The 23117-nt window shown below is 33.0% G+C and overlaps 1 protein-coding gene across 1 annotated transcript; it reads right to left on the reverse strand.

Moving 5' to 3' along the window:
- Window positions 1-1583: 1583 nt before the first annotated feature.
- LOC134267363 (multiple epidermal growth factor-like domains protein 10) lies at window positions 1584-6981 on the reverse strand (the record flags this gene model as incomplete). Its single annotated transcript, XM_062749580.1, has 6 exons — window positions 6870-6981; window positions 5857-5915; window positions 4323-4448; window positions 2323-2350; window positions 1803-1864; window positions 1584-1706 (listed from the first exon to the last, which is right to left on the reverse strand). Coding segments are annotated over exons 1-6 (484 nt in total), but the record flags the coding sequence as incomplete, so codon positions are not given.
- Between the last annotated feature and the right edge of the window lie 16136 nt (window positions 6982-23117).

Genomic DNA, 23117 nt, shown 5'->3' on the forward strand with positions numbered 1-23117 from the left:
TTTTTCGTTTATTTTTGGAATGTTAAAAGAGACCTTTCTTATAATGCTCACTATATAATTTGTTTGAATATTGATATATCTAAACTCTAGATATAAGCATTTAAAAATCTGAAGCGTTCCAAAATGGCCTCTCTCTGTCAACTCCGACATTTCGCAATAGGGGTTTACGGAGGCAGTCGAGCGTTTGCTTGAACAAAAGTAACATAAGGGCAAATGAAATGTAAAGGAATACTTGGATTTTCACGTTGTAGTTATGTTGCAATTCTGTGTCAAACTAAGTTCTTCTTAAACGTCTTCTATAATTGGTTTTGGTTGGTTCTCAAAGTAGAAAAAGAAAAAAACTAAATGTGCAAATGAAATTCGATACTTAATATCTTCTGACTGCACCACGGAAAAGCAGATCTTTAATCATTGTTATAAGTTATAGTTTTTCAAAAAAGAATATCAATGAATACAGCAAGTATAAAACTTACTCACTGTTTTCCCCATGCACACTTGTGCCATATTAAACAAACAGAAAAGACAAAATAAGATAACCATATTTTTTAGAAGACTGCTTATAGGATTTTATATTAACATTATTGTCTCAAAGATCTTAATCAAGTAATTGAGCACAAACCGTATCCAATTCCTTGACCTTCGTAAGGCGAGCCTTTTTTTTCGCGAAACATTTCAATCTCTTCATGAATGTTTAACTAATCAGGATAGTTGACTTTGGCAATAAACATGAATTTAAACAAAAAAGTTAAAATTCATAGACGTTACACTATTTTAGTGTTACTTGCTTACATACTATATGGAGTTTGTGAAATGTGTTAATATAATTTCTAATCATCAAATTTTAGGCGATATTAAAGTTTTTTTTATTTCATTGAGGCTATCAAACCTATTAATTAGAACATTCCAAAGAAAAGATTAACTCGTGGCGTTTGGCGCGAAATTATGAATAGTGACTAGCCTTTTATAATTTTAAGACAAAAGCACTGTTATACAGAGGTATATACAAGTAGATTAAGAGCAGAGGTTCCAATAGCGTACGTAATATTTAGCGCGTTGGATTTTCATACTGGCAACTTGAGTGCAATATTTTCAGCTAGATTTTACGGGGTTTTTTTTCGATATCGGACGGAAGACCTCTCGTTGCTCGCAACGAGATCGTATCTAGTTCAATTTATATTATTTAATGAATGATACCCTTGTTGTTTTAAAACTAGCGATTAAAACAAATAAAAATATCAGTGTTCGTGTGTGTTTGTAATTAGTTAAGCTGCAAATACGATCACGACATACCGCCAATATTTGTGCATCAGCAGACAATACACTGCATGATAGTAAAAATTTAAATGACGAGGAAACATGTGTCTGTATATGGTTACAGAGAAAATGTAATACTGACAGAATTACATATTATATTACATTTACTTGCAAGTTACATACAAGATATCGATATCATATCAGCATACATGTTTCCATTATCAAGATTTCACGTAACATAAATAAGATTAACAAGAAAGCAATTTGATTTCTCTTTTAAAACATACTAGTAATTAAAACATTTGTTTTTATACCATTTTTTTGTATACATCCAACTTCGGCATCACACCAAGGAGTATCGCTAGTGCAGTTACACTTCTCACGACAACCGTGTCCAAAGAATCCAAACTCACAAGGTATAGAACAGTTGTATCCTCTGGATCCGATACAAGCTGTAAATTAAATTGGATAAAAAACTTTTTAAAGATAAATCTCATTATAGTGATTTATTGCCGAAACAGGATTTAAATTTAAGAACAAATACTTACGTTCGCATGACTCCGGACCATTTCTATAATAATCTCTACAACATTCATCCTCTGCAGTAACACTAAATCAAAAATACTTTGTATTACAGCTTTAGATACTGATGACTTATCCACTGTAACCTGGAACCTCTAGCTAATGTCCTCTATGTATAAAAATTTTGGGGAAAAACGACTTGTGTCTTTGAAAATGTACAAGCCTTAATATATTTTGCAATTTTTTGCTACAATGGAAACACATAATATGTTTCATATTTCTTTCTTTCGTTTTCTAGAATACATCAAGAATACATCAGAGAGAGAGAGAGAGAGAGAGAGAAGGCATGAAATTAGGCAACACTAAATATTGTTTTGATTATATATAATTAGGATGAAACATACAATATCATATTAGACCAAACATTAGGTAGTTAAGAAACACATTTTACTCTACCACAAATTAATTTTAAAAATATCGCTACCTTTATGTTGGGTAAACGGATATTTCTTTAGAATAACATATGATAGGAATTTAAATACTCACTTGCTTTTACAAATGATGTTACTGTTCTCTGTAAAATAAAGAGAGAAAAATAAATACTCAGTAATAATGTCCAACATTTTATTACCTTGTACCGATATGTACTCAATATCAGGGTAGATTTAATTGGTTTGGAGTCCTGTCACTGAAGACTTTGCTTTGCTTCGTGATCGGAGAGCCTAGGATTGATTGTTGTCAAAACCTAAGACATAAACATAGACAATGACTGTCTCTTCGCCAAGCGACTGTCACTATTTACAAAACCACATTTCAGATTAGAATGGAATTTGGCAAACATATAGTCATACACATAGTCTATTGATAGAAATGATTAGTAATGTTTTTCTTCATGATTGTGACGTCACAATGTAAACATTATGTCAGTATGTAGATGGCTTGTGACAAAGCAGGGTTGACGCAGTCTAACTCGAACAAGGAGCGGCTGTAATGTTTAAAATATAACTTGGATTTATTTTTCAGTAGCATATAAAAATTTGTACGAGGTTTATAAAGACAAACGATAACGAACAGCATTCAAGATCAAAAGTCTATAAAACAATACAAAATAGGAGCAGCGCAAACACGGACTTCCAAAACATCAGAGGTGGGATCAGATGCCATGGAGGAGTACGCATTCCCTGCCGACCGGTCAATCATGCCGTGTTCTCTTTGTCATGTTCAGGAAATAACGGAAAAACTGTCATCAAATCAGTGTACAAATAATAAACTTACATCTTGAATATCTTGAACTTGAATATCTTAACAATTATATAATCATAAATCCCTAAAATACCGTTTACTTAAGACTTTAAACATAACAAATATGATTAAAAGAAGGTTCCCATTCTATATCGATATTGAATAAATGACGTTCCTAAGACAGATGACTCGGTTTGTGGTGTTCACCATGAAAGGATATCCTTATCTATTCATATTTGACAGAAAGAATGCTCTGGTTTTAATAATTACTTGCAAAGTTAAAGGGTTTTTTTTTGCTTCTGTGAACAGAATGCAACAAAGCATGTCACATGACTGCCTGGTCACGTGATTCACGCCTGGGCAGAACGGTGGCAGAAATTTAGAAATTAATTGTTTTTTGGGGGGTTATTCAATTAGTTAGCGAACGTTTTGATCTGATGATATTCCTATCTCATTGACAGGAATTGTTAATTGTTATTAAGTTGACAAAACGCGATGGTGAGAGTTTGAAAAGTAATCCCCAGAAAAAGTAAAGCAAAAATTAAAAAGTTATAAATTTTGAGTTTGGACAGCACATTTTAACGTTTGAATCATCAGCTCTAAAGATTGAAAAACGATTAGAGTTATAAACGAAAAATATCTTTGAACTTGGAAAATCATGATTAAATTTTGAATTAATAACTCAATGAATATAGATACCCCATTCGCTTTAAACCTTATCCTGTACCATATAAAAAAATTCTAATATTAAGTCTTTATGAGTTTTTTAAAAGTTTTTTTACGTTCAGCTCAGATTTTCAGTTTTTCGTTCAAGTGTCTAAATTTCTACAATGGATTTTTATTAATTGAGTATAGTTTTATATCCCTTTCAATTTTTTTTCGCTCACGAAGGGCTTAAATTTAGACATTTTCCCGGCATTCAGGCACACGAATAGAGACGAATCTTTACTATGCAACACCTCCTACAAAAAGTGGGCTCGCTTTTTAAGGTCTCATGCAAAAGACTCGCAATTATCCCTCCAGAGTCCCGAGCGTTTGGCGAAGGAAAACTTGCTACCTTTCGTAGCTTGTAGTAAGAGATGTGCAAACCAACAGCTTTCCAATCAGGAAGCAATTGAGTGCCCTACCTACTGGACTACATGTACCTTGTCTTTCCTAAAAAGTAATGGAGAAGACAATGGAGAAATAAAAATGAGGAATTATGAAAAATATATTTTATCAAATACCAGGTATCCATGATATTTTTTTAAAAATTCAGTAAGACTGTCAATGCAGATAAAAGATTTTCAGATCAAAAGCCATACCAACGCATCCAATAACCCGGTCACACAGTTCAAAGCTCGAACAATTACATTTCATCTTACATCCGTGACCATAGAACCCATCTGAACAAGGATTGACACAATCTATACCAAACGATCCATAGCATGCTATAAAATGAAAGCAAATAAGCATAAAATTTACTGACGCTTATTAATAGCATTGAATAACCAATATTGTATATATATTATTGTAATATTATTAATTACTTTCAATGAAACATATGTCGATTGGTCACACCCGCTGTGTGCTCCTTTTAATGATAGAAAAGTAACGGAACATTTTTCAGCACATCTTCGCTAGCCAAGGGTTTCTGATACTCTACTCTCCTTATGAACCCTTGGCATACGGTGTTGATAGAAATTGGGTTTTTTTTTCTCCAGTTCTGATTGGGATTCAGTACACCCGGTCGACCAATCAGCAATTGTCTTTTGTAAATGACGATATTTGCGTTCGGGAAACTTCTTGACTCTTTAATCTCGGAAATGAAAAACGCAAGTAAACAACGATCCGTAAGATAACATGCAATTCTATGAATAGCTATGGTGTCATCCAATATCTTCTAAATATGTGATTAAGAATCTATATTGAAGCTTCAGATTTGTTCTATAAATAATAAATAAACATAACTCAATTATTGCTTCTTAATCATTCTTGAAAAAAACTTGATTTTATCTTTTTTAAACACGTGTCTTTATTTCTGGCGATGACGCAATCTGTGCCTATCTCGATAGATTCGAGATCACGTGACGGAAAACAATCCCGTCTTTTGACTTCACCGTATGCCAAGGGTTTATGAGGAGAGTAGCGTATCAGAAACCCTTGGCTAGCGAAGATGTTTTCAGCAGTTCCATCTGTAGATAATGGCCTTACAAACGTCTGCCAACATTTGACCTAACGATGAAATTAATTTGCTGACAAGGTCATCATATCCATGAAGGATATGGAGATTACGAACAGTATGAAATATCAATGTCCATAAAACAATATCAAATAGGTACAGAACAAACACGGACCTCCAAAACATCAGAGGTGGGATCATGTACCATTTAGGAGTAAACATGCTTTACCGACCGGTCACACCCGCCGTGTGCTCCTTGTCATGATCTGGAAAACTTGCAAAATGATGTCGTCAAACAAGATTGTTGATATTTTTGTTTTATCAACTTGTTTGTCAATAGAGTGCCTTGTTTTGGCCAATTTTAAAATCCCCTTTGACCAAAAATATCTGTTTTCCAATGCATTTTTTACTTTCTAACTCTACTTTTCTCTTTCTTCTTTTATTCAGGCACGTTAGACATGATACCGGAAACATATCAAGGTACCCATTCACGTGGATAATAGTAAACTGCAAATTATCTTTAAGGTCTAAGAGGTTCTTTTTTTCTAACTTAACAGTTTCTTTTCTTGGCAAATTTCTTCATGTATTAAATAAAATTCTTATTATCACCATAAACAAGTTGCTGTAGTACAATGTATTTGTGGTAAACATGATACACTGATATAAATATAACGTACGTTCACAAGTACCGGGTACATATTTGTAATCTGTACAGCATCTCTCTATCCCTTCATTTCTAGAAAAATGAAATAAATTTTAAATATTATAGAACAAATTAGTTGAAGTTTATCATTCTATTTCAATTATTCGTAGATTTAAAAAAAATCTCTAATTGAGTTAAGAGCATGAAAAATGAAATAAAATTGAGGAAATTTATGTCCTTGAAAACATGGTAAACATGAACGGAAAGCACAAATTGGATCTTGCCTTTTTTTTTACTTTAAAAAGGATTGTTCAGTATCAAAGTAAAATAATACCAGCTAAAATACTGTATTGATATAAATCGTAAAACTATACCGTATTCATGTGATTTTTTTCTCTTTTAGACTCAATAGAGATAAACGAGTAGTAACAAAAATTTTAATGAAATCCAAAGAAATGACAATCGGTATCATCTTCTAATTTCAATTCATGCAATTCAAATTGTGTAACAGGTGAAGACCTGATTACATCATTGTACATATCATAATTTATCACTGTACGTTGACCATTAAGGGAATCAGGAAGTTTGTTTGTTTTAAAATAAAGAATTCTTTATACACAAATTGCAGAATCGCCTTTTCTCTTGACTTAATTTTTTCACATTTATTTAAAAAAGAGGTCTGTCTTGTGTAGTTTATATCGCGCGGTAGACTAAGTGTAGAGTTTTTTTTAAATAATATGATATAATATTTTTTTCGGTTTTGGAAGACATGTTGTTGTGAATCTCGGAAAAAAATCGAAAATTAAATAATAGAAATTTGTTTGTTACATATGGTGTGTAAAGTCCATTGGCACATTGTTGTGAGCATGTAGAAAACAAGCACATTGTAATTGTCATTCAGCAGTAACATATTCTAGAATATATTATAGAATATAATCAGGAACTTGTGCATCCGACGGACTACCCTAGTAAAATGTCGATAACATACAAATATTGAACAAAGCTTCAACATAAAAATCAATTCATAAGAATATTGCTGTTACTTACGTGTCTCCGCAGAACTTTCTTTTTATTAACTGTGCTTGGAAACTTAACATTACGACACCTAATAAATATCTGCATAAGAAAGCCATCCTGATTCTGTCGTAATACACATGCAGTTCACACAGACATTGGAGCTCATTTCCTTGTGATATGTATAAATTTCCGTTTCCATTTATTTAATATGGTCATAGAATAAAACAATGTTTTTAAAAATTTGTTAAATTTTTCCTGGAACTACATGTAGAATAAGATATAATCAAGTAAATAGTCATTTTTCTGTTACGCCGAAAAAAAAAACATATTGGTTTCAAATAAAAAAGAAAATAAACAACAACATCTTTATAAACATTTCAGTTCTCCTGACAAATGTTTTCTCTCATTAATGGTTAAAACGTTGCAAAATGAAACAATGAAATATGTGGAAATAACGAACAGTATTCAAGCATAATGGTCCATTAAACATTACAAAATGGGAGCCGAGCAAACACGGACCATCAAAACATCAGAAGTGGGATCACGTGCCACGGAGGATTAAGCATTCTCTGCCGACCGGTCGTGCAGGCCGTGTACTTCTTACTCAGGTTAATAGTCAAGCTTTACTAGCGCTGCTCAATAAATAATGTTCTCGATGCTCAGAAAAAAACAAAAGACGCTTTTAAATGATTTAGTCTTCATGATTTCACTTAAATACTAGTATTCTCCCTTGATTAAAACATATGCCCGGAACATTTTTATCCAATTTCTGATTGTTTTTTAGAACACATTTTTGCGTATGACCCTACGTATAATGGAATATGGCAGATGGTATGATTTCCTGGACTTGTTTCTTCTATCTGAAAGGTTTTTTTTTTCAAGTTTGAAAAATGAAACAAGTCAAAAGGTGAAAGATTTGGTGAATTTTGTTGGTTTGACAAAACATTAACGTTCTGTGTATCCCCCAAAGTTCTTTACTCTTCAGGGCGTGTGGTTCCGGACGCTGTCATAAAGAAATTTAATATAGTGGATTCTTGATTCTGGGTCATTCCTCCCGTAAACCTTTCAATTTTTTGCAAAAAGTTTGCTTTCCTGACTCTCCAGAAATTGAACTGTCTCCGAAAATATCAATTTGAACAGCAAGATCACTAATATTTAAGAAAATGACATATAAAACTTCTTTGTGCTCTTGCTAAATTTTGCTCTTCTCAGACAATTGCTGTGCTTGTCAAGTAACTCTTATTGTTAATTTGGGGAGGGGGGTTAAAGCAATGGATTCTAGTTCAACATCTGTTTGAATTTCAGATAAAGGTGGAAAACTACAATTTCTGTTTTTTAGGATAATTTTTTAGATATTCTTACACGCTGTAGTTCTCACTCATTTTTCAATACATAGGGTGACCATTGAGTACCAAGCCTTTTTAGTGTCAAATGTTTCTTTAAAACAATGTGAACTACGCCAAAAATGATGCCTATAAAATTTGCTATGTGTTATGAAGTCAATCAAACTTTATCAGTAGTAATTTGTTGAATCTTGGCAAACAGTACATTGGCTGTTGTAAGTCCTTTTCGCCAAGGAGGTACCCATTTTTGTTTGCCCAATATATCGTATTTGTTCATTGAACTCCATCTGCTCAAGTGTCTATTAAACAGACATTGGTTGCTAAAAATTTCAAATATATCAGTGAATATTTCTTTGGATTCGTAAAAGGTTTTGCAGCAGCTTTTATGAAGCGTTTAATTTCACTCTACTGTAACGTACAATGCGAGCTTCATGTGTGGCGACACTGTATGTCTTGTACATGTTTCACCCAGGCATTACACTTAGGTCCGTTAACCTGTTTACTCAGATTTTTGTTAACCAAATATTTAATATGTACAATCATAATATAAGAAAACAATGGAATTCTTCTTGATTGGACAACCACTAACTGTGGTTTTCCCGCAAGCAAATTTCTTCTTTTCCTTCCACTACAAAAGTACTGTCTCCTTGCACCTTTCCCACTTTTATCTGTGGTATGCCACCTCTCTCCTAAACCAAGTAACTGCCTTATTCAGGTCCTACGTGTATTAGTTAGTATGAAACACTTAGCTGTCTTTACCCTGCAACTGTCTGCCTTATTCAGGTCTTACAGCCGTGTGTAAGAGAAGAAACGAGCTAAGGTTTATTTTAAACTCCGTCACCAGAGAGGTCTCACATAGGGCAAGTCTTGTTTCCGTGATAGCTATAATTTTAAAGGAAGGGGAGATTACTCCCTTGCCCAACCCCCAACCTGGAGGACCAGAGTAATTTGTTTATGGTTTCCTTCCAATAGATCATGGCTTCCATGGCTGACGAGACTAGATCTGTCTGTGAGTTTTAAATTAGAGTTTATATTCTCCTAGGTAACTGCCTTACCAAGCTAACGCCCTTACCAGGGCGGATTTCTGTAGGGTTTACTCCTTAGCCTTTCCTACTCCCCAAGGTAACCACAAGGCAGCGGTTTATTGCTATCAACCCATAATCGGGGACTAGGATTGTAGGCATCAGGACATATCCACACACCAGTGGGCCGTGCATGCCATATGCATTTAGGGGCCTAGTCTCTTCCAAGACCTTGTGGTTTTGCTTGGGGCCGCAAGGTACCCAGTTTCCATCTGCTACCTGGAGAATCCCACATCTGGGCCACATAGGTCTAACTGTGAAGAGGCTGTACCTGGCAGGGAAGATTTACATATTTTGCTTCCTTTTCACAGCAAACTGTTAGCCAGGGGTGGTGCTGAGAGCGACAAGCACAGACAAACACACGCTTTGTACGCATCAAACAGCCATTGCAGCAGACTCGAACTACCTGTATGATCGTGAAATTAATATTTTTTAATGCTTTAAAAATTAAACAAAAACATAGGTCTAATGTTTTATACGTAACTAAACAACAACCATTTCCGTTTCACTATTTTAATGATTTTCTACCATTCATTTTTAATGCAGGGTCTCGAATAGCCCTTCTTTTCCAGCATCTCACAATGAAACTATGTGATGAAAAGTGGTCACATAAACTTTTATCAATTCATTAAAATTTCAATCATGAGAGAAAGTCAAGTTTAATGTCATATGATTTTTATGATGTATGTCACAGAGTTCAGGGCATTATTTATTGAACAGCCCTCGTAAGTGCTCCAATTGTATATGGCGAGAATACCGATCGAAACTAAGTACGGCATACCAGTACCGTTTTCAAAGAACACATAAATGATGAAGGAGATCTTTCAAGTCCACAATGTGTTATTTTAGATATGATGGGATTGTAGAAAAGAACACTTAGTCATAAGTATTTTTACGGACATCTACCATACAATGGACAAATAAAGCATGAACAACTTTTTGGTAAAATTTTGCCTTATGGGAAGAAAAATTAGATCTTCATCACATATATAAAAACATCCTCATTTCCCTTGAAATTTTTTAATTGACTTTTAATACTTCAATACATGTTTTTCTACGAATGAACAAAAGTGGTTTTTCGACCAATGATCGCCCTCAGACTGAAAATCAGAATTGAGAAACTTAAATTGAAATATCTAGGTCAAACCTAACCTAATTTAACAGCATGAATTGGATTCTAAGAAAAAAATGGTAGAGGAGTTCACAAAACGTGATATGTTCCATTGAGCAATGTTCACGTAAGCGCATCTATTTTTTGAATCTTCAAAAACAGGTTAGTTTTTATAATAAAAGTTACTACTGAGGAATCATTTTAATTAGTGGTGTTCAATGTTTGAGGGTTAGCAAATTTTTGTTGGTTCGTAGGGACTTAAATTTATGGGAAACTGGGAATATTAAGAAAATTTAATGAATAATTATATTGACAAAATAATTAACAATTGTTCGTTGGGAATTTAATTCGTGGATGAAGGTAACCCATGAAATCCACGAACAATAGTCCCCTACGATCATTGATGATCCCTCAGTAATTCCTCACAGAATAAACCAGTGGTCGATAGAATGGGTGGATTAGGATGTTACCCGACTCTTTATTTCTGTTGCTTCGTGTATCCAGTGCAGATCAAGCATGATCGTATCCGATCTCTTAACAGTCTAAAATAACGATATTTAGAGGATTGCGCATTATTTTCTTATTCGATATCCTTACTCTGCTTTTCACAAAGTAAGGTTTTGCGAGATAAACTATTTTGAAATCATCGGGAAAAGTGTTTCCTCCAGTGATCATAAAGAAATAATGGCTTCTTGAGTGACATACTGTATTTTACTAATATAATATTAGGGCAATATTTTTGCGGAACTATTCAAATCAAAAGTAAAGAAAAAAAATATCCCTAACTTTCTATATCGTTAATGTTGTAAAATTTCAATTCTTTCAACTCAATAATCCATGTATTCCAATATTTCATATTTTATTATTCAATTTCATATTTTTAATACATTTGCTTCAACAACAATGTACAAATCCTGTATTTACTATTGAAGTATTTCCTGTTTTTAGCAAACATGTACATCTCTGTAAAAAATCTAATATTTGTATATCAGAATTTAATATTTAAGTCCATTTCACAATCTATAAAATCAGGTGAATCACTCTGTATGCCATTCTTACTACTACTAGTGTCAGAAAAAGTTTCATCTACATTGCAGTATGTTGGTAGGTCTGTATCATCTTGATTTTCATTACATCTGCTTTCATTTTCACTTTTAATACAGTCAGGTTCCTTTTGTTTATCCACATCTTCCTGTCGTATTTGCAATGAGTTTGACACTGAAACTAACAAATTGTCCTCTAGATCAAGGGAAACATAGCTACTTTCTTCTTCAAAGCCCTCATGGTTGGTATTTGCGCATCGATGTGGTGCCATTATTTTTAACTTGCTGTAGTTTTGATTATCAAATTTTTTGGGTGACTTGAACTTTTTATGAAAATCTAAATGATTGTAATCGTCGGAATATCTGTCGAATCGGCCATTTCTATCCAAAAGCGACTGAGACCTTCGAAGCTTGATTCTTGAATTTGGTTGTAATTTTGTTGATGACCGAGTGCTTCTTTCCATTCGACAGAAATCCGTGGACGTTGTAGGTGATTGATTTTCTGGCCCGATGTATGGTAGTTCATCGGAACTATATCCAGTCTGCAAGTGTTCTGAAATATGGAATTTTTCTGCATAAATTAACAAATCCATTTACCAAATATTTTTTCCTTTATTCCGAATGATATTTAAGATCTGTTTCTCAAAAATCATTACCAAATATAGGAAATATATTGATTGTTTTTGCACCCCAAACTCAGAACTGTGGTTTTCACAACAGAAACTTACAGCTTTTAAACAAAACGTCGACTTATTATTAAATATGTTTTTTTTTCTTTATTTTAATTTATTTGAACAGGTTAAATAATCTTTTAATATATAAATGTTCCGATTGTCGCAGTGGTTCTAAATACAGCTACAATGAAAACACACATAGACGGAAAGCAATCAGGTAGCACGCCTCGCTTAATAAAATTATCGCACTAATAGATCAAGCTCAATTTCAAAGACATAATCACACTTTGCAGATTTATGAAGAATAACAAACAGTTTTCAATACCAAAGTCAAAACAATACAAAATAGGAGCAGAGCAAACACGGACCTCCAGAAACATCAGAGGTGGGATCAGGTGCCATGGAGGAGTGAGCATCCCCTGCTGATCGGTCAAACCCGACGTGCACGTGTGATCCTTGTCATGATCAGGAAATAACGAAAAAAACTGTCGTCAATTCAGTGTATAAATAATGGACTTACAATAAGTATGAAAAACGTCAGTCAGCATTTGACTCAATGATAAATTGTATTTGCTAACAAAGCCATCGTATCGCCCAAAGAACTTACAAAATGATGACTTTAAATGCTGACATTCCTGTTTCATCAACTTGAATGTTAATAATCTATTTCGTGTTAGAAATTTTTCATATTAGAGCATGCTCTTGCGTATCAATTCAACCGAGATGTATAAACTCCGTATGTAGGTGATGAAGGTATATTGTCACATAAGTAAGGGAAGATGACGATAGAAAAGTTAAAGTCATCACTTTTATCATAAATATTGGTTGTTAGATTACCATTAACGTCTTTTTCAAGTAAAATATCCAAATATGAAACAGATGTGTGGTATCTTTTATCGCAAGCTCATCTGGATATATCGTATCCACATGGGAATGGAAATTACCATTATGATTGTTAATTGACAATACACTGTACGTCGTCGAAATATCTAAATGTTGAGTTGAAGGCTACGGCAAGTGTTTTCTTCTTTTCAAACATAAGATTTTACACAAAATTCTGCTTCATATGAATACAAAAACAGGTCTGCTAATAACGGAGCGCAATTGGTACCCGTGGGTTTTCCAATAGATTGTTGGAAGACATGGTCTTCAAAAACCACATAGATTGAATTCTCTCTCGAGAATTTTTCAATCATATGAAGACGTCACCGTATGCCGGTGAAGGGCTTCAATTTTTAACCTTTACTCGGCACTCAGGGCCATTGAACAATGAGGGATCTTTATCGTGCCAACGCCTGCCGCTGACACGGGGCCTCGGTTTTAAAGGTCTCATCCGAAGGACCTGCAAAACCACATCGATATTGTCAATCAGAAACTCAAGCATCTTTTTGATGTCAAATTAAGAGTACCTGTGCGTGCAATCAGAATATGTTTTAACAAAATAATCTTGCAAATGAAACAATGACCAGGTAAGTAAATTTACGAGTTCCATTCTTATTGAAAAAGCAGTTGTCAATGAAATTAAAAAGCCTGGACTTTAATAAATTTCAAACCCAACTCGATCCATTTTCCATCGTTGCAATATTAAAATCTGTTCCGAAAAGAATCATTGTATTTGTACAGTATATATTCTTGTTATTGAATAGCTTTTCATTTCTTCAATATCTTGTTTACCTTCAGCGTTCCTGTTTCCCTTGCCATTAACGTCTCGAAACAAATACCTAACATGTAAATATGCAAATATCATTTTACTCATTGATTTCCAAATATCAGATGGATTAAAAAAATAATTCACTGAAGCATTTCTCCATTATTAATTACGCTAGTACTATAAGCCATGAAATAAAATATGCTAACTATCAAAAGTCATTCCACAGTTTGCGTATGATAATGCTTCAAAGCATTTCATATCATAGGGAAACAGAATTTCGTGAAAATTCTTTCATTCATCAATTAACTTTCCGAAATAAATGCAGTTGTATTTAAATACATGTAGTTATACAATACTAATGACCATAACATAAAAGATTTTATACAAAGAATTTTTCACAATTGTTAGATAAAAGTCATTACCATTTTCATTTATTTTAGTGTTAAGTGTAATTTCAGTGTCACTTGTCCATTTCCTTAAATACCCAGGTATTTGAAACTCGGGCGTTGTTTTCAATGATTATTTCAATGAAAATTCCTTTCTTTCCCCCCTTTTATTTAGATAAAAGCGATGAACTTTTGAGTCGTGTTTTTCATTTTTAGATATAGAATGCTTTATTTTTGCATTAAAATAGGTTGCCAGACTGTATTTTATATAGAATTATATGATGGGTGTTAGATGCAGTCGGGAATTTAGAGTTAGCGCGTGTGTAATTCTTACTATTTCAAACTTTTTTCATCATTTGACCAAGATACTCACGTGTTTGGTTAAAATATCTTTTAATACACCCTGACTTGGGGTCACACTGCAATTACACATATTGCGGCAGCCATGACCATAATATCCAAAATAACAAGGCGTAGAACAATTTTTTCCAAAGTATCCAATGCAATCTGAAATAATACACTGAGTCTTAATTGAAAAAGAAAAATAATAAGATAATTTTTAGTTACTGTAGATTCCTAATTATATGCGTCGAATTAATTATCGCGTAATTTCGCGAGAAGCACTACCCGCGAAATTAAAGTACTCGCTTTTATTTTTAATGTGCTGAAATATATGTAACATCTCTTGATCAACCGTCCATTCGCGAATTATTATTCTTGCTATTTGACGTAGAAAAGCCAATTCGCTATAATAAGTACTCCCGAAAAATAAGGAATTTACAGAATATTTATTATTAAATTTAAAGATCTAAAAGACTTGTACTTACGTTCGCATGAGTCTGATTCTGTTCTATAATAATCAGCACAGCACTCAATCTTTCCAGTAAAACTAAAATTTAAACCTAATGAGATAATTTTAAGTGATAACTCGAATATTTTACAAGTTTCTGATAAAGATTTTCCCTGTGTATACTTACTTTTAGATATTCACCTTTTTGTGCAAAGGTGTCTGTAGCAAAAAACAAAATGTAACTACCACTGATCACTGATATTTATCGATATAGACCAACTTTCTCTTTTATATATCATATATGCTTGACTGACAAATATCTTTTGACTATCTCCTGAGCTAGATTTATGTTGAATAGATATAAGAAGTGTAACAAACTACCGCTATTTCACAACTTTATCTTTTAAAATTAAATGTACATTTTTAAATTTATCGTTCGACAGGTAATGCTCTTTCTTCTTTGGCATCTGATCCTATAATGGTATTCAGTCTATGTAGTCTATGTTCACTGTGCGTCTGACTTGAATTAGCTAAATAGACTGTAGAGCTAGATTTCCTTTGTTACTAGTATTTCCATAAATTATTGATTAATAATAACTTATTTTTAATAGGTGTGTTTCAAAGTGACACAAGTTTAAATTTTAACCAAAACAAATCACTAATGTTTTGAGGGGGATGTTTTTTTTTAACTTACATTCACTGTTTAAAGAGAAAGTGGGAAAATGCATAGCATAATCTCTTGTCAAATTGTCATTTGATGTTTAGAAAGTTATAGAAATTAAAAATTAATTCATAAAAACAAGAAAGAAATGAACATACTGTAGTTGAATAACCTTACTTGTTAATACATTGGCCCTCCTCTTCATAGGAAAGAGAAATGAAGTACAGTACAAAAATGACAGCAGTACACATTTTGTTGGACAAAGTACTCAGTATGCCATATAAATAAATGAATGTAATATTGTATCACAGCGAATACTACATTTATATACATTGATATACATGCGGAAATAGATAACTTGAACTTTAAACATTGAACAATAGAATCCAAATGAAATTTAATTTATATAGAGATATTGCTATCACAATTTAATCAAATTTGAAATATTTTTATAATTAACAAGGGGGAAAAGAATGATAAGCGTTTCCCTTATGATTCATAGTTTTATTTTAATTTTGTTGTCCAAATTCGAAGTTAAATTTGAATTTTACCCATGAATTTTGTTGCAACGCTGATTTGAAGAGAAGAAGCAGGTGTGTTTACATCCATGACCATAAGATTATTGTGTTATATGTATGATTATTTTCATGCGTCATTAAAAAACAATTCTGTGCTTCGTTCAAGATTCTCTAGAACAAATTACTCATCCCTCAATGTCACTTCATCCCACTTCTGATGATTAAAATGCCCATGTTTCCTCTGCTCCGAAAGGGCAAGGAACGGTAACAGCCAAATCTGGTCCCTTATTCGATGTATAAATCAGAACACTGGTAAAATTGTAATAAATTATAGTTAAGAACTTAAAATGATGCTTGCTTTAAAACCAGCACTAATTCGGATTCAAAACTTCCATAGAAGACATTAGAGGGTGCAGAAGTATAGGACATTTTATCGAATTTCCTGAATTCCGGTAGAATATTATTATATTTGAGATACTTTTCTCTTTGGAAAACATAGATCACAAGCTTGCCTATCTGAGATTTTTACACATAAACTGCATCTGATACTTGTTGATAAAATACATAAATTTGTAAGATAGGCTAGCGTGTGCTCTGTTTTTTCCGAAACTAGATATGCTTTAAAATCAATGAAAGTTTGCATACAAATGAGAAAATTCGGAAATTGACCTATTTTCTGACCTCTCTGTGACCTTTGTGTATTTTAAAACTTAAAACCACTACTCATTTTGCTTCAGGGATGAAACAGGTTTCTATGGATAAACTGTTGCATCAATCTGAAAGACACCCAAAACCAGGGGCCAAAAACTGGTCTAACCCTATCTTGTTCTTTGAATTGTTTAATGGACTTTTTTAAAAGCATGAATACTCTTCATTTTCTACATACAACTCAACGCACTTTTTAAGCTCACATGGTTTTTCGCAAAAAGTAAGGTGAGTCACATTGTTATGATGTAATAGTGTGTATTGAAGCATCAAAATACATTTTAAAAGTATTTGTTTACATTATTTGAGTTTTACAGGGGGTATTTCATTTACTAAAAAAAATCACACATATCAATTGGTAGAACTTTGATATTTTCATGGCTGAAAAATAACAACTGCTCTCATTTGAATTTTCGTGGTTCTTGCGAATTGCAACTGTCTTTTTATCCGTTCTTTTGAAAGCAATAGCTCTTTGCAGAAACGTAGACATGGGCACAGTTAAGCTATTGTAACTTGTATTTTCTGTACACTTTGACTCTTTAGCTTGGGGTGATAATAGTATTTTTCATCTGTTTGACTGCTTTATATGTTAATAAGGTGGGATTTTCAGAGTCAACTTCTAAAATCTGGACTCATGCGAGATTCATCCCACTGCAAAATTCTAACCTTTCAAACCGTAAATGCAGAGGAATTTTCCTTTTCATAGAAGGAATTTACTATTTAAAAAAATAAACAATACTTCATTATCCTACTATTTAGTGTATTTTCCTTTTGCAATGTTATCCCTTTTCGGCGATACATTTCGACAAAACCAAGAGGAGTATGGTAAATGAACAAAGAATTTTAAAAACTACTCACCTTTAAGAAGAAAATTTACAATTTTCAACTACATGGTATTAAGGAAAGCTCGTTTTGTACAATAGCTAAAAACCTATAGTAGAATCGTATAGTCGAAACATCGTACCAATTATGTATAAATTCCCCTTAAAACATCCACTTTGGAAACTTATGATAATAACTTTAAAAGACATCTATGCCTGAACATTATGTATGTAATATAACGTAGGGTTATGTCATTGTATGGCAGTTCGAAAATGGTAATTTTTTTTTAAAACAATGTGACCTTAATTTGTGCGAAAAATCATGTGAGCTTAAATAGTGCGTTGAGCTGTATATTCCATTCAATAAAAAGATTATAGGAAATTCTCTATCATTTTTCATAGTTTATGTTTGACAAAATTTTCACCAAATTGCACAATTTGATTGATAAATGAATCCAAATTTAGAACCACTAGCACATCCTAAAAAATCATATCATATTATTTGATAATCTGATACAGTTAATAAGTACATATGTAAGACCTAACTGAGCCCTATGTATTGAACAAACAGATGCAACTCTCCGTCTTGAATTTAGTATAAAAACAAGTTGCTGTCCTTTAAAAAAAGGACTGCAATAGACCTTTTCACGATAACTGCGGTACTGCTCTTTTGCAGGGCAAATTGATATATTTTGGTGAAATATGACGTAAAAGCAATGGTCTAAATAATGTCATTTAATTATCTATCAACAAAAACTCCGCCAAACATTATTAATTTGCCCTGCAGAAGAGCAGTACCGCAGCTACCGTGAAGGGGCTAATACGTGGACCAAATGCATGTTTTTCTAACCGAAATTCAATTAAGAAAATTTCTAGGTGTAGTGAATATGCATGTAGGATTGTTCACATTTTCTACAATGATCTGCTTTTGTATGACCAATTGTTTCAAAAATCGGGCTATTTGATAAATGTAACCCATAATGAGCTTGACACCTGTTCTAGATTTATGCGGAAGAAATCTATCAGGGGAAAAATAGAGATCCAATGGTTCACGTGTATCACAACTCTGTAGCACGCATATTTTTTTGTCGGATTTTCCCCCCACATACACAGTAAAAGCCGTTGCTATAGACCTCTATCAAACGGTATTTGGATTGCTGGAATAAAAAGTTATGTTACGAGCCATGATGCAAAGAAGGTGATTATAATAAACGTAAAATTTTCAAAGTTCAGAAAATCGGTGTTGATAAAATCCTTGTACCGTAGGTGCTATAGTGAGTAAAGCATTCAGATATGGTAAAGTCTATGGATAATTTTGATTTCCCAGTAAACTTAAAATAAAAGGTATATCCCAGTCCATATAGGAATGAAAATTAGCTTTAATTGTTAATTGATAAAACATCATTAATTTTACTTTAGGTAGAATATAAAACTTCAAAGTTTGATTAGATCTTCATTTTGGATATTTTTTAATGCAGACGTAGCTGATGGGAAGATTAATAAAACAGATACATGGGGACAGTTTTTTGGGGGCTAATTAATTTTTATCTTCGTATTGGAGTGCACCGAAAACGCCTTTTAAAACTTCCCTAGAGTGAGAGTTTCTTTTACCAGATAAATTCATGCATCTCATCCATTCGGCTAATCCGAGTTCTGGGAAGGGGGGCAAAACACTCTGTATTCTGTAGGTGATGTTTTCTGCATGGCCTATAGAACGCTGGTAATACTACACTGTATATCAATAATGTTAATAAAATGTTGGAATTTTGGTGTTCTTCAATGTGCCTTGGAGTTTAAAAAAGCGTCCACATTCGTTAACACAGCGCCGTCACATCCTTTTTATATCGTATTTGGGGCAACGTTCAAAACAGCAAAAATAATTCAATGTGCTACGAAGATATATGACAAATCTTCCAATTTCCGTCAAGCATACATTTGCTAAAAAATTATAAGTGGTTATTATTCATCTTATATTGCTTAATATTTAAAATTCAAGGATTTGTGTTCTTTGTTTTTCTTGCAAGTGATGATCATACACATAGTGAAATAATTTTAACAAACACTATTATTTCTGTCTAATTTTGGTTTTTCACACGGAAATCCAATTAAGCTTTGTACATCTTTTCTATTGAACCCGTATACTTCGTCAAACTCTTCGACAAGAAGTGGAATACTTCTTCCATTTTGACTGTTCTCGGTCTTCAATTGAAAATCATTTAAACTATAAAACTGCAAATCAGAAGTAGCTGTTCTCTGAATTTCTGTGTCCGTATTTCTTTGGTATTCGTTGGAACTACGTGGTCTTTTATCTATGGTGCGTTTCCTCTTCTTGCTATATCTAAATCCCCGGAATGTAAGTTTTCATTGACATCATTGCTACGTTCCCCTGAATGTGATTGAAGATTATTTTCGTATATAACCGATGAATCTATATTAATCTTGCTGTAGTTGCTATCAGAAATAATTTCCAAAGGTACAATCTTTCCATTATGGAAATCTGGGTGATTATAGTTATCTGAGTACCTATTATATACCCCATATTTATATTGTCTTGGTGACCGACCTTTTTGCATTACTTCTTTTGCCTCACTACTATTATTTCCATGTCTTTCTCTTTCTGGGAGCTCTGATAAAGGTATTTCTTCTGAAAATATACGGTTTATTGATATATCTTTGTCTGTTTCTAAATAAAGGTGTTTTAAGGTTCTTATATCTTAAACTGTTATATTCACTCCTTATAAAAATACAATATCATGAATTCGAATATATTCTTCTTTCATGATACTGTACCACTGGCGACACTGTCTCTTTGCATTGTTTTCTGTACCTAAATTATGGGATTGATATATCTTAATCTAGACTCTATTTCTAGTATCAAACTAAATAAATATAGAACTGACATATTAAAATAAAACCTATACATTAAAAATAGAATACTGATAACTCAAATATTTTTTTTTCTTCTACGAATGATTGAGTTGAATATAATTTAACTTACCGCGTGTAATAGAAAAACATTATCCAAACTACAGAGGAAAGAGATATTGATCCTGTTGCTGTTAAAACGATGTGGAAGTCTTGAAAACTTCCCTCTTTGTCTTTTAAAAGAGGAAATTATGATGTCATTGTTTATATATTAAAAAAATATTCATATCTAAGACTGCTATATACATATTGCGCTTTTTTACGAGAAGCGCTGCCTTTCTCAGTCAACACCTTACTTTGACATTGAAAACTGTGTTAATTGTATATAGCTATGTCACAGGGTGACAATTCCTTGTTTTTATTTTATTTAGTATAATTAATTAGTACAGCTAGTCTAATAAGTAAGTAGTAAATAAGATAGATGTAGTAGATTCCTTTCATTCATTCATTCATACCTGGTCATTCATTAGCATCGTGTTTGTATTGTATTCTTGTTTATACGGAGTTTCGTGTCACGTGATTGTCTTGTGGTCTATTATTATCTTGGAAGTGAGTGGTAGAACCAGTATGGGGTGTGGTAGTTATATACGCATGTGTAAGTCCTGGTACATATACTTATACTATTCCTTTTTAATCTTGAGATAATTTGGATGTTCCCCTGCGAGAAATCGAGCAGTTGTCTAAGAAATTCCTTACGAAATATTAGTGCCTTAATTGTTGTCGTGACTGGTAAGAATAATTTAATATTAAAACTGATTTTAAACTACATTGTACTGAAATTAAATAAATATTAGTGTGTGTGAATTTGTACGAGTGTGTCATTTTCATTGCAGTTCACCTTCGTTCGTTCATGTACTTCGTTTACTTCATTTAACGTTATATCATCGTTCCTGCAAATTGTCAGTCAATAAAATATGTGAACCTTTATTGAGGAACTATTGTGTTACTTATCATTTTCCTCATATGGGAGACCCCTTGACAGATATGAAATTGGCAATAAGTAAGAAAATCTGAGAAGTGGATGTTTATGTTGATATGGTGTTAGGTGTCGCTGACATGATTTACCGATATAAATATCAAAATAAGAGATGATAGAAGGCAGAATAAAATGACTTAAAATCCTATAATTGAAAGGAATGATAATTTTTTAAAATCTCTTTCTCTGAATGATTCAAATAAGGTAGAAAGATATCCCAGAAAGAAAAATGCATTTTGGTTATAGTGAAAAAGGAAGGGTTTGGATATAGGATATTATACGTTTTCTTCATAAACAAGGTAATGTGTGATTGTGAGGGTGTGGGTTATACACCCTGATGAACTTACAAAAGTCAAAAGAACTTTAAAATTTTAACAAAATTTAATTAACAAAATTAAAGAACAAAATAAACAGAAATTTTAACAAAGAAAATTAACCAAAAAATGTACAAAAATAAAATAAATTGAAAATGTCTTTGTTAGTTGGTCCTGGTCCAAGTCATTCAGTGCGCATGTCCTTTTGGTATGAATTCGTCCCGTTTGCCCTGGTCCTTCCGTAAGTGCGGAAATCCTTTAAGAATAGATGTTTCCAGTTTCCATTTAGTATGGCTGCACGGAACTATATTTATTGAAAAAGGGCTGCCTGGCACACTGGGTTCCTCTCGGGTTCCAGAGTCAATGGTCCGACGCCAGGCTCAACACTTTGAAATGTCTTTCAATGAAACTAAATATTCATAATTATTTCCAAATTCACAATATTATTAATTCTCAAACTTTCACAATGTTTCGTTCAGATAATGACTTTAAATCAGATAATGAAATGTTCAACGCAAGGGACGGATCCAGCAATTTTTGAAAGGGAGGGTTCCAGGGTTGTGTCCCTCTAACCCCCCCCCCCCTTACACACTCAGGCAAAGATTCACACACACATGTATGGAAAAATATGATTGTTGAAAATAATTATCTTTGTTCTACGTACTATTTTTTTGAAAAGGTACCCCCAGTCCGTATAAAAAAACACATTTAAAAAACTACTGAAGCCTTATAGTTGAATGGATTAGCAGCATTTCCGAAGAGTAGAATGAATTTTCTTAAAGAATTTGAAAATCCTTTTTGGGTTGGGTATAAAACAATGAATTAAATTTTAGTTCCTTCATAAGATTTAGTTTAAAAAAATGGCACCTTCTTGTATATCGCCAACACAGCCAAATTAAGATCGCAGGAATCTAATATCGCATGTTACATTTCATATATAAGATATATAAAAATAAGTAGAATATTTTCTACCCTTCACTCATAAAAAGTCATAGTGAAGGTGAATGGAAAAACTAAATGTGTGAGAATCTATCTATTCAATACATATTTAAGTTAGACGTACAAAAATTTTTTCTCGGGAAACGTTTTATCCCTCTTCTTCTCTCTCTCTTTCTCCACTTGGCAAAAAATAAAGGGGGGGGGGTTCCAACCCCCGGAACCCCCCCTTTGGATCCGCCAATGCAACGTGGGTCACCGCCCGGTGATATAACTCACAAACTGGTTTAAGAGACACCATAACATGGAAAATGGCTACTCTATAATAAAGAATTTTAGTAC

The sequence above is a fragment of the Saccostrea cucullata genome, unplaced genomic scaffold (assembly GCF_032062105.1).
Source record: "Saccostrea cucullata isolate Sc308-1 unplaced genomic scaffold, CSIRO_AGI_Scuc_v1 ctg10029, whole genome shotgun sequence".
Lineage (NCBI taxonomy): Eukaryota > Metazoa > Mollusca > Bivalvia > Ostreida > Ostreidae > Saccostrea > Saccostrea cuccullata.